General features: G+C 46.1%; 1 protein-coding gene across 1 annotated transcript in view; it reads right to left on the bottom strand.

The window, feature by feature from the left end:
- hcn4 (hyperpolarization activated cyclic nucleotide-gated potassium channel 4) overlaps positions 1 to 13655 on the bottom strand; it is an 86076-nt gene that overhangs the window by 42016 nt on the left and 30405 nt on the right. The window contains exons 3-4 of the mRNA XM_042330893.1: positions 4132 to 4293; positions 1338 to 1556 (exon numbers count right to left, since the gene is read on the bottom strand). Of these exons, the coding sequence (XP_042186827.1) occupies positions 1338 to 1556; positions 4132 to 4293 (381 nt within the window). The remainder of the gene's footprint in view (positions 1 to 1337; positions 1557 to 4131; positions 4294 to 13655) is intronic.

The raw sequence follows: 13655 nt of genomic DNA, 5'->3' as shown, positions 1-13655 counted from the left end.
GGGAGCGACAGGGAGAAACAGGGAGCGACAGGGAGAAACAGGGAGCGACAGGGAGAGACAGGGAGAAACAGGGAGCTACGGAAGGCAGCATCCAGACAGACCGTGCTTAATTATTGGACACAGAAAGATAAATGGGAAAACACACTCTTAAATATTTATTGCAATTTATAGTGCTAATGTTCCTCCAGGCAGACCGAGAGTGGGGAGAATGGGGAGAGGATTCTGAGAGACGTGGGATGGGGCAGGAGGCTGTGGCACAATGGGAAGGTGGCATGGTGGCTGAGAATGGGCCCTGCTCCACGTGCTGATCTGTGGTGAGGAGTCCCAGGCGGGACAGCTGTTAATAAGCCTAATATTATTGGCAGCAAGCGGAGCACCTCTAAAGCAGGACTAGACTGAGCGCTGAGCTGGGACGGCTGTCTGCTCCCCTCTAGTTCAACAGGAATTCTGCATCCACAGCAATAGTCATGCAGCCAGTCCACATCCATAGCACAGCAGTTTGGTGGTTGTGTGTCTATCTGGAGACCACATTGGATGCCAGTCTCCTGCCCACGTTGATCCCTCCTGGTGTGAAGGACAGGCTCTTGATTCTTCAAACACCCACACAAATATACAATGTCTCAGTGCCCACATTACAGGAAGCAGACTCTCGCGCACACACACATACAGTGGGTATCCAGAGACACTGGTTGGCTATGCTGATTCTGACCTGAACAACTCCCTCACCCATCTCTCTCAGTCTCTCTCTCTCTCTATTTCTCACCAGCACTCCCTCTCTCTCTGAGGGGAGATGTACAGTATGTGGGGGTCTCTACAGCCCCAGCCACTCTCTCCAGGGGGTCTCCTCCCCTGTCCCTCTCCACAGATGGTGGGCAATGTGGCCGCCTGACGGCAAGGTTCATTATCACCCACACTGGGCCCATAGAGAGGCTGGGGCTAGTTTGAGGTGGGCAGGGAGCTGTAGCTAGGAGCTGGGTAGGGCTTCCATGGCCAACTACCAGGGCCTTTCCCATCCCCACACAGGGGAGCCTGGGACTCTGGCTCTCATGCAGCCCTGAGCACTGCAGCTCACAGGGGTTGAAGGGAGGCGGAGACCTGCATCAATCTGCCCTCATCTAGGTCTGAAACAGAGCTTAACTGTACTGTACTGACTGGCTAATATACATCTAAAGAAGTCTAATCTGTTCAATGCTTTGGGTGTCCAAATGAAGTCTGGTTGGTTTCATTTCCTAACTCTCCTCTGGGTACAGATATACTGTTCTCCTTACATGTTGATCTCCTGCTGCTTATCCAGTTACCCAGTGATATTCCCATCCATTCTGATCAACGTCACTCACCTTCTCCTGGTACTGCCGACGGGAGGAGTCCAGAGACTGGATGAGTGCGGTGGCATGACCCACGAACATGGCATAGCAGGTGGCGCCCACGATCATGCTGAGGATGGTGAGCCACACGTCCGTCATGCCCACAGGTGGGTACATGCCGTACCCGATACACAGCATGTGGCTCATGGCTTTGAACAGGGCGTAGGAGTACTGCTGGCCCCATGTGTCGTTCTGGATGGGGGGAGAGAGGAAGAGAAAAGGTGACAGAGGGAAGAGAGGGATATGGTGATATGGGGGTACTGTTCACACTCTGCCAGATGTCTGGAGGGAAAGGTCAGCAAGCACTAAGACCACCAGAGTCCTTCTTATCATTATCATCGTCATCGTCAATGTCATCATCATCAACATCATTATCATGATCAATGTCATTATCGCCATCATCCTCCTAGTCATCATCATCGACGTCATTATCATCATCATTATCAATGATATTATCGCCATCATCATCTTAGTCATCGTCGTCATTATCATTAAGGTCATTATCACCATCATTATCGATGTCATTATCGCCATCCTCCTCCTAGTCATCAACATCAATGTCATTCTCATCATCATCGTCCTCATCCTCATCATAATAATCATCCTCATCATCATGTAAGAGGGTAGCCACAGATGTCCTCTTCATCATGCCTCAATAGGAACATCAACACTTGGCTACATCAACATACACTCTTCTATATGTAAGTATTCAGGGGAGAACTGCCTTAGCTGGGCCTTTTCAGCTCGGAGCAGAAACTAAACACAACCATGAGGGTGACTGAATGGATGGATCCCGAGACACAAGAGGCCTGCAAGGCAAAAAGTAGGTCAGCTATTTAGAAAAATGTGATTTTTCTTTTCTCGTTTCTCGTTTGTGGATAAATTGCCGTCTTTTTCCTTTAGGTCCCGTGGTGGTCCAAGCAGAATCAATATCTGCTCTTTCCTGAGGTGACATGTCCAAATTGCTTTCAAACTCATTTCCACAGGGGTAAAGCCTGAGAGATAGGAAAGTTATTAGTGCCTCCTAAAAAGGTATAAAACGGATGACCCAATAAGATAATGGGCCAGCTACTGTAAGGAAAGACAAGAGCCACAGCACCACTACCCTCTAATTCTTATCAGGCCCAAACTTTTCTGCTCCGAGCAGAAAAGACCCAGCTAAGGCAGTTCTCCACAGTTTTTCATCATGGTGTTGTGTAATGCAGAGGAGGAGTTTAAGTCAGTAGACAGCTTGCCATGCCAAAGGTGTTTGCGAGGCTACTGTTTCCACTGACTGACTACTGGCCTGTCTGTCTTTAATTACCTCATTAGAATTTGATGTGATTGTTTTTTATTCACAGATCCCAGATTAATCCTCTTTGAGGGCTGGAGCTGTTTGCCTGCCTTCCGTGAGCTCTACAACAAATCCTCATCATAAAAATCTCTCTCTCTCTCTCTCTCTCTCTCTCTCTCTCTCTCTCTCTCTCTCTCTCTCTCTCTCTCTCTCTCTCTCTCTCTCTCTCAAAAGGCCCTGTTCGTTTGGAACATGGCAGGTTATACTGTGCGTCCGTTTGCCGTGGTTGATTCAGGGTCACACCTCAGGTGTCGCAGAGTCCGGTTATATAACCACAAAGAAAACTTAATTACAGAGGAGAGGGAGGTCATTATGAGACAGGGCTTTCTTTCCAGCGACTCTGACTCTCCCTCTCTCTCTCCCTCCCTCTTCCTCACTCTCTCTCACTCTCTCTCTCTCTCTCTCTCTCTCTCTCCCTCTGTCCCTCTCGCTCCCTCTCTCTCCCTCTCTCTCTCGCTCACTCTCTCTCCCTCCCTCTCACTCCCTCTCACTTCATCCCTCACACTCTCTCTCCCTCCCTCCCTCCTCCCTCTCTCTCTCCCTCTCTCTCTCTCTCCAGCCCTCTCTCTCTCTCCTTCTCTCTCTCTCCAGCCCTCTCTCTCTCCCTCCCTCTCTCTCTCTCTCTCTCTCCCTCTCTCTCTCTCTCTCTCTCCCTCCCCTCTCTCTCTCTCTCTCCCTCCTCTCTCTCTCTCTCTCTCCCTTCCTCTCTCTCTCTCCCTCTCTCTCTCTCTCCAGCCCTCTCTCTCTCTCCTTCTCTCTCTCTCTCCAGCCCTCTCTCTCTCCCTCCCTCTCTCTCTCTCTCTCTCCCTCCCTCCCTCCCTCTCTCTCTCTCTCTCTCTCTCTCTCTCCCCTCCCCTCTCTCTCTCTCTCTCTCCCTTCCTCTCTCCCCGAGACGTGCAGCAGCAGCGCGGCTAACAATGTGATGAAATTAAAGAACAGCATGAGTGCTCGCTGGAAAATTGTCAATACTTGACCAATATTGGATAAGAGCTTTCTGTCTTCTGAAAGTCATTATTTCATACGAGGCCAAGCTCACCGCCTAGCTCTCACTTTCAGAATACAGAAAACCAAACCATACAGAGCTGGTGGAGAGAGAGAGCTCCAAATAACTGAAGAAAAAGCAGCAAATTGAATAAATGTGGGCGAATAAAGGAGAAAGGAAAAAGAAACATTTGATTTAGGTGGGAAAACGGACAGATATGCAAGGCAGCCATTTCCCATGATGCTACAGGCTTAGCACAGTAATTACAGAGACAGAGAGATGAGATAACAGGGAGGGACTAATCTGATTTAGACAGACTTGGGCTCCATCTGAAGTGGCGCCCTATTCCACACAGTGTACATTTGACCAGAGCCCAGTAGTACACTTCCTAGATATTAGGGTGTCATTTTGGATGCCCACCTAGTATTGGAGCACAGCAAAGCACTACTTACCACCATTTTGTTTTTGGACACCCAGCAGTCCTGGGGGAAGTCCTGCAGCATGGGAACCAGGAACTGCAGACATCCGTCCCAGTGGCACAGCAGCAGCATCATACCAATCAGGTTGACGATACGCACCATGGCACTGGCTAGGTCATAGGTCATATGGAAGATCTGAAGAGCAGGACAGGAAGAGGAAAGGACTGTGTTAGGACATAGGTCATATGGAGGATCTGAAGAGCAGGACAGGAAGAGGAAAGGACTGTGTTAGGACATAGGTCATATGGAAGATCTGAAGAGCAGGACAGGAAGAGGAAAGGACTGTGTTAGGACATAGGTCATATGGAGGATCTGAAGAGCAGGACAGGAAGAGGAAAGGACTGTGTTAGGAAATAGGTCATATGGAGGATCTGAAGAGCAGGACAGGAAGAGGAAAGGACTGTGTTAGGACATAGGTCATATGGAGGATCTGAAGAGCAGGACAGGAAGAGGAAAGGACTGTGTTAGGACATAGGTCATATGGAAGATCTGAAGAGCAGGACAGGAAGAGGAAAGGACTGTGTTAGGACATAGGTCATATGGAGGATCTAGAGAGCAGAATACAAAACAATACATTATTGTCCATTTTGTGAGAAACAAAAATGTGTCTTCTGTTTAGCGCAAACCCCTCACACATACACGCTGAGGGGCACATGGTCAGCCACAGAGCAGCGCCCCTGGATGGAGAGCAGAACAGGAGGAGGAAGGGAATTGTGTTCGAGCACAAAGACATGTGTAGGCTGGCTGGCAGACAAAGCCCTGGATTACAAAGACCCTTTTCTCCAGGGGTGTTGCCTGTTTACTTTGTTCCCTAACCTTTTGGTCGATAGTTTTTATAGTCAAGGTGAAGGCCAAGCAGTGGATTTCCTATATGCAACACGTGGGCTGAGCCAGACCACGTAGAGTCTGAATCTGAGCATACGTTCTAGTCCGAGGCCACAGTGTTCTCCATCACACATGCAGGACCCTAGCCTCAACGTACAGCAACATAACGAACTTCATCTTTGATGTAACACTTGTGCTTTTTACAGACGTTGAAATGGGTGGTCTGTAGAGGATGGTCATGTGAGCATGGCTTGGCCTATGAGGAGGCTTTATTGAATCACTCTAATCAACCCCTTAGGTAAGCACACTAACACAAAGTGGATGGAGGGATGGGCAGGCGTGTGTATGCGTCCCTGCAGACTGAGTGTGGGCAGCCCGGGCGAGCTTTGTTAATCCTAATGATAAATAGACTCATAAGCAGCTACAGGACGCCTACTCTACTCTGGTGTGGATTTTAATGGCTTCAACAATTTAAAGCCACTTAATCCCATTGAGGGCCGCGGTGTGCACTGTTAACTGCTGTTCTCCTTATTACAAGCCACTCAGCGCCATTTAAAAGCTTAAGGCTGAGAGAGGGATATTCCATCTCTCTTGTCTTTGCTGGCGAACGTTGGGAAGAGGGGAGAAGAGAAGCCAGCCACAGTCACACACAGGCAGGCGCTCTCCACCATTCCTCCTGACCCAGGCTAGATGTCTCCGGTTGACTCCTAAAGCCCAGTGCTTGTTGATCTGATGCTTCGTTGTTTCTATCGGAGTGGCTGTGTGGAAACAACAGACAGGGACCAGGGACGAGTACTGAGACAGGCTGTGTGACGGGCCTCTCTGGGACAGTGTGGACGCTGGGCCATCACATCAGATCACCTCCGTCAGATGGCCCAGCCAGAAAGGGGAGAGACAATAATGTCCCCAATAAGTTTCTGCTGGGGTAAGAGGGAAGCGTCAGGCCGCCAGGCTCCAGAGTGAGTGCATGGCAGAGACATCCAGCTAAAGCTCTGGGTGCTTGTTCAAAGTGTTTAGTCCGGGGTGTATTTACAGTTGAAGTCGGAAGTTTACATACACCTTAGCCAAATATTTGAACTCAGTCTTTCACAATTCCTGACATTTAATCCTAGTAAAAATTCCCTGTTTTAGGTCAGTTAGGATCAACGCTTTATTTTAAGAATGTGAAATGTCAGAATAATAGCAGAGAGAATTAATTATTTCAGCTTTTATTTCTTTCATCACATTCTCAGTGGGTCAGAAGTTTACATACACTTAATTAGTATTTGGTAGCATTGCCTTTACATTGTTTAACTTGGGTCAAACGTTTCGGGTAGCCTTCCACAAGCTTCCCACAGTAAGTTGGGTGAATTTTGGCCCATTCCTCCTGTCAGAGCTGGTGTAACTGAGTCAGGTTTGTAGGCCTCCTTGCTCGCACACGCCTTTTCGGTTCTGCCCACAAATGTTCTAAGGGATTGTGGTCAGGGCTTTATGATGACCACTCCAATACCTTCACTTTGTTGCCCTTAAGACATTTTGCCACAACTTTGGAAGATGCTTGGGGGTCATTGTCCATTTGAAAGAGCCATTTGCAACCAAGCTTTAACTTGACTGATGTCTTGAGATGTTGCTTCAATATATCCACACAATTTTCCCTTCTATTTTTGTTTCATCAGACCAAAGGACTTTTCTCCAAAAAGTATGATCTTTGTCCCCATGTGCAGTTGCAAACTGTTGTCTGGCTTTTTAATGGCGGTTTTGGAGCACTGGCTTCTTCCTTGCTGAACGGCCTTTCAGGTTATGTAGATATAGGACTCACTCGTTTTACTGTGGATATTGATACTTTTGTACCTGATTCCTCCAGCATCTTCACAAGGTCCGTTGCTGTTGTTCTGGGATTGATTTTCACTTTTCGCACCAAAGTACATTAATCTCTAGGAGACAGAACGCACACCCTTCCTGAGCATTATGACGGCTGCGTGGTCCCATGGTGTTTATACTTGTGTACTATTTTTTGTACAGATGAACGTGGTACCTTCAGGCATTTGGAAATTGCTCCCAAGGATGAACCAGACTTGTGGAGGTCTACAATTGTTTTTTCTGAGGTCTTGGCTGATATCTTTTGATTTTCCCATGATGTCAAGCAAAGAGGCATTGAGTTTGAATGTAGGCCTTGAAATACATCCACAGGTACACTTCCAATTGACTCAAATGATGTCAATTAGCCTATCAGAAGCTTCTAAAGCCATGACATAATTTTCTGAAATTTTCCAAGCTGTTTAAAGGCACAGTCAACTTAGTGTATGTAAACTTCTGACCCACTGGAATTGTGATACAGTGAATTGTAAGTGAAATAATCTGTCTGTAAACAATTGTTGTAAAAATGACTTGTGTCATGCTCAAAGTAGATGTCCTAACCGACTTGCCAAAACTAAAGAAATGTGTGGAGTGGATGAAAAACGAGTTTTAATGACTCCAACCTAAGTGTATGTAAACTTCCGACTTCAACTGTACATCATCTGAGCCGAGTCATTCCCCTGGCTGCGTCCTTCTCACTTAATCTACCACTCCCTTCTTCTTCTTCACCTCCTCTCTCCCTCTCTCCTCTCCACAGCTGTGCTCCACTCCAAACACAACGAGGAGATATTGGTTTTTAAAGAGCCCACTCTCTTTCCAAACACAATAATGGTTATGGTAGCTGATACGAGGCAATATATTGTGATGTTGATTCTCCAGCTGGAACTAAATGGCATTCCGTTACATTAAAGAGTTGTCAAAATCCCCATGTGTGTCAAATTAAAAAATCATGACCTACCCCATCCAATCTCACACTTGAGATTGAGATATTTTTTTTTAATTTGTAAAATTGTTTTTCCAGAAGGGGAGAGTGAGCTTTCTGATACATTGGTATGTGTTCGTAATGCATTTAAATGTAGACATTTCCTGCCCATTAAAAATGGATGATATAAAACATACATTGTTCAAGCCCACAGGATCTCGTTCACAGCAAAACAATGAATGAATTATCTGTTCACATTTCCCGTCCGAGCATCTTATGTCACGAACATTACAATAGTCATGGAGCTAGTCAACGTGAAGTGTCAAGCTGATAGAGCTAAGAAGGTCGCTTATTCTATATATATATATATATATTGCTCGATTTGAGTAGGGAAGCTACATAGGTGAGATACAAATACCTGTCCAAGACTACTAGTACTGTACAAAGAAAACTCTACTGTCAAATCCCTGTAATTGTTGAAGTTCCATCCCGCTGGGCACACGGGAATCAACGTTGTTTTCACGTCATTTCAATGAAATTACGTTCAACCAATGTGGAATAGACGTTGACATGATGTGTGTGCCCAGTGGGATGTGCCCTTAAAATACTTTTTGAACTTCTGTACTGAATGGAGTATAAAGCTCTCCTGACAGAATAATGCAATGCAAATCTCCAGATAGTACTGGCAAATGAGACAGAAAAAGAGAGCAGGGGCTTTTAAAAAGAAAAAGAGAGCAGGGGGGGGGGGGATTCCTAGCTATATATCTTCCTAGCCTATATCTCCTCTCAGCCTTAACTCAATTACAACAAAAATATTCCCATTCCCACTAAATGGAAAAACAACCTGTTCGTTGTTGGGGGCCAAAAAAACAAATGTCTCTGTTGCTAACCCCTGTCTTACACCAAAACAGACCCTGCCTAATTGCCAAGTGTTTATTAGAGATGTACAGGGGAGGGGCTGGACACTGTGCACCATGCACTCACTGTCATTTGCTTCTAAAGTCATTTGGGACTGCTGGCATGTCACAACATGCAGCTTAGCCACACACAGACGCACACGCACGCACGCACACACACACACAGACACAGACACAGACACACACACACAGACACACACACAGACACACACACACACACACACACACACACACACACACACACACACACACACACACACACACACACACACACACACACACACCACACACACACACACACACACACGCACACAGCATTGTAGAGTACAACACATTAAAGGGATGATGGATGGCTGGCCTCTTTGTTTTAATTGATAGGGACATACAATAAGCCTGGCCGCATGACTATCCGGCTAAACAACAGAGCCATGAATGACGAGGGCATCCAGACAATCCACAAAGGCATCTTAAGGGCAGGGGTTCTGACATTGGCAGCCACGTTACTCTATCACCTAACCTCATCAGTGCTCTCAATGGAGAGAACTATGGACGAGCTCTACTCTGTTTGAAACCAAGGCTTTTACCACCTAGGTGACCTTCAATATCCTTTACATTATTCCGGTTAATAGCTAGGGAATGTCTACAACCGAACTAATGTCATATCGAACTGTTATGTGTCTGTGTTGTGGTCAAGATGAATACATGTGCATCATCGTTGTCTTCTCAACAAATCGTAAATGTGGAAGGATCATTGCTGCTTTGTTTCTTTTAGATTTAAAGAAAGCTAAATTGTCTGAGACGTCACAGTGGAAAGAAAACAGGACCCAGTCCAGAAAGACAGACATGCCCAGACAAGACATCCATTTGATCAATAGGGAGACACCTGATCGTATCAGGACGCTATCTGGGACACACAGGAAGTCGCAGTCACAGCTGCAGAGTCATCTCAGACAGATGGAGGGAGAGAAGAGTGTGGTCCAGGTGAGAGAGAGAGAGAGAGAGAGAGAGTGAGAGAGAGAGAGAGAATAGATGCATATGTCTGTGAGTGAGACACAGTCAATGTAATGCTATGCTGTGGCATCTGGTGTTTCCCGTCCAGGCTGCTAATGATGATGAATGTCTGGCATCGTGTCGACCACCAAATCCAAGAAAAATCCTATTGTTTCACTGATGCCACTTTCACAATGCCACCCGCCCCCCTTTTCTGATTTTAGTTCAACATTGGGCTAGATTTCAGTATAAAAGGACAACATGGGCGACACAGTAAAAAGCCCTGACAAAATGCCAGACCCTCATCCACACTGTAATGGTAGACAAGGGAGTTGTGTAGGTAAAGAAATGGGGGTGACAGAGAGAAAGAACCACATGGGGCCACTCTTTCATCAGCTGTCTATACAAGCCTTGGCCTGGAGGGCTTTTGAGGAAGCCACAGAACGCTTTCATTCAGCTTCCTACCGAGAGGCATCGATGGGTGCGTGCCGGATTACACATTTTAATGTAGAAGTCTTCTAAGGGGCCCTGCTGTGGGTATTAATATAACACAAGGCACATTCACAGACAGTCTTGAGGACCTGTCACTCTTGCTGGCAAGCCTCATTGTGCACTCAATAATACCCCATTAAACCTTTTCTTCTTTCTTATCAGTGAAACAGCAGTCCTTGGCCAAGGTACGGGTCACCAAGTGGAGGACTGATTGGCTGATTTGCATTATTTACATATTTTGTGTGTGCTGATTTATTGGGTGGAAAATGAATGGAAGTGCCCTCCCTCCATCCCTCCCTCGTGGCGTGCCTGCCTGCCTGGCGACCACGTGGCTCACTCTTATCGAAGCACCTTGGGATTTCTTTCTGTGGCATATCGGATCTCCCCCCCCTCCATCCTGCACACAGCCAGTTGGGTAGAAAAGCCATCCATCTTAACAATCCCAGATGCCAATATTAATAGAGATGGACTCCCTGCCTCCATGTACTAAACAAACACAGATGGTGGTGCTCCAAAAGCTCCTGACACCAAGTTCAAAACACTGTGGAATTGTCTGCCATGTTGAAAATGATCCACCGCCGCCCACTAATCTTATTCTTGTTACCTCTAAGTCGGAAAAGTATTTAAGGATGTTCTTTCTCTCTTTCTGCAAAATTAAGCACAGCCTAAGTGCTGACTGAGATTTTTAAAAATCCAAATCTGGGGCTTGATGCTTTGGCTTTTATACTATTTCCACATAAGGCCGTTGACAATTCTGTCTTTTAAACTATTTCCTCGTCAATGCCCCAAATGCCTCTGCATCCCTGCTAAAAGCAGCAAGCAGGGGGATGGTGATGTTGAAGACATCTGGCATGGGAGCCACTCTCACAAATGAGTCATTAGTGCATTCGTTTGAGTTTGATTTAATAACATGTTGACTAATTTAATTCAAGTCACTGGGTTTGTCTATAGAAGACAACTCCGATGAGGAGGATATTCGGCCAGCGTCTTATTTTTATCCCAATGAAATATGACAATGAGTACAGCCCAGCTGTCTAGACAGGGAGAGATGGGGATAGGAGGACAGACAGGAGAGATGCCATGGCACTGATTGCAGCCACCTCCCTTTGATATGATGGATATCTGCACACCACTTAGAATATCATTATCTACAACACACACACACACACACACACAACCACCACAACCATCAACCACAGCCTGTATGTAAGCTGTAAAACACTGTAGTTCACTGAGCCCCCTCGGCTATTATGTCTTGGAATGGAATGTTTGATCAATGTTTTTATTCTGTAAGCGTTTATTATTGGTTAGTTAATGTTGTGTGGTTTAACAGATAGCTGTTTAAAACTTGTGATGCTGATTTAATAGGATGGGAAGTCCTTTGTGCCATGCAACAAAGGGTCAGAGTTGACTACGGGGCACCAATCAAGACTTGAGATACTGCCCCTAAACACGTTACAGTAGCAAGTCATGTAAACACACAGGCACACGCACACACAGAAAATAAAGCACCTGACATCTTCACAGCCAGGGGGTTCATTTAACCCTTAATGTCAGGGTGTGTGTGGGCCAGGATGTTAGAATATCAGCTGTGATTAGAGGAGACTAGGGGCTGAGCTGTTCTGTTGACTGTGACAGTGCTACGGGGAGCTGCCTTGCGGAGGCATTTATCTTCTGTTCACTATGACAGGTGAGAACATGAAGCCTTCCTTCACTCAGCAGGTCAGAGGGCATCAGACGTCTCCAGGACCAACTATGACAGAGCAACGAGCAATGTCTCCGTTGCTTCCCCCAGCACAGCGTCAACAACATCAAAGACCTTGCAAGTTAAACAGGAAGTACTGTATTTCCTATGGCGCTGTGGATTGCTCTTCAGCTACCAGCAATTTAAGAAGACATATTATTCGAAAAGGTCAAATGGTGATGCAGTTTTAAAAATGACGTAATTTGAAATGTAGTCGTCATCACGAAAAAGTCAAAAAGTCAGTCAGGTGGTGAGATGTGGTCGACAAGTTATTCGGGAGTGCCAGATGACATTTCTGTGGGGTTACCACTGTAGTGTTCCAGCACCGAGGCAGAGCCTGCCTACCCAGCGCCGATCAGCACGCCTTGCGCGCACACACACACATACACATACAGTGGGGCAAAAAAGTATTTAGCCAGCCACCAATTGTGCAAGTTCTCCCACTTATAAAGATGAGAGAGGCCTAGGTACACTTCAACTATGACAGACAAAATGAGAAGAAAAAAATCCAGAAAATCACATTGTAGGAATTTTAATGAATTTATTTGCAAATTATGGTGGAAAATAAGTATTTGGTCAATAACAAAAGTTTATCTCAATACTTTGTTATATACCCTTTGTTGGCAATGACAGAGGTCAAATGTTTTCTGTAAGACTTCACAAGGTTTTCACACACTGTTGCTGGTATTTTGGCCCATTCCTCCATACAGATCTCCTCTAGAGCAGTGATGTTTTGGGGCTGTTGCTGTGCAACACGGACTTTCAACTCCCTCCAAAGATTTTCTATGGGGTTGAGATCTGGAGACTGGCTAGGCCACTCCAGGACCTTGAAATGCTTCTTACGAAGCCACTCCTTTGTTGCCCAGGCGGTGTGTTTGGGATCATTGTCATGCTGAAAGACCCAGCCACGTTTCATCTTCAATGCCCTTGCTGATGGAAGGAGGTTTTCACTCAAAATCTCACGATACATGGCCCCATTCATTCTTTCCTTTACACGGATCAGTCGTCCAGGCTCCTTTGCAGAAAAACAGCCCCAAAGCATGATGTTTCCACCCCCATGCTTCACAGTAGGTATGGTGTTCTTTGTATGCAACTCAGCATTCTTTGTCCTCCAAACACGACGAGTTGAGTTTTTACCAAAAAGTTCTATTTGGTTTCATCTGACCATATGACATTCTCCCAATCTTCTTCTGGATCATCCAAATGCTCTCTAGCAAACTTCAGACGGGCCTGGACATGTACTGGCTTAAGCAGGGGGACACGTCTGGCACTGCAGGATTTGAGACCCTGGCGGTGTAGTGTGTTACTGATGGTAGGCTTTGTTACTTTGGTCCCAGCTCTCTGCAGGTCATTCACTAGGTCCCTCCGTGTGGTTCTGGGATTTTTGCTCATCGTTCTTGTGATCATTTTGACCCCACGGGGTGAGATCTTGCATGAAGCCCCAGATCGATGGAGATTATCAGTGGTCTTGTATGTCTTCCATTTCCTAATAATTGCTCCCACAGTTGATTTCTTCAAACCAAGCTGCTTACTTATAGCAGATTCAGTCTTCCCAGCCTGGTGCAGGTCTACAATTTTGTATCTGGTGTCCTTTGACAGCTCTTTGGTCTTGGCCATAGTGGAGTTTGGAGTGTGACTGTTTGAGGTTGTGGACAGGTGTCTTTTATACTGATAACAAGTTCAAACAGGTGCCATTAATACAGGTAACGAGTGGAGGACAGAGGAGCCTCTTAAAGAAGAAGTTACAGGTCTGTGAGAGCCAGAAATCTTG

This window comes from Oncorhynchus tshawytscha, linkage group LG12, assembly GCF_018296145.1.
Source record: "Oncorhynchus tshawytscha isolate Ot180627B linkage group LG12, Otsh_v2.0, whole genome shotgun sequence".
Classification (NCBI taxonomy): domain Eukaryota; kingdom Metazoa; phylum Chordata; class Actinopteri; order Salmoniformes; family Salmonidae; genus Oncorhynchus; species Oncorhynchus tshawytscha.
This window is presented reverse-complemented; position numbering and strand designations above follow the sequence as displayed.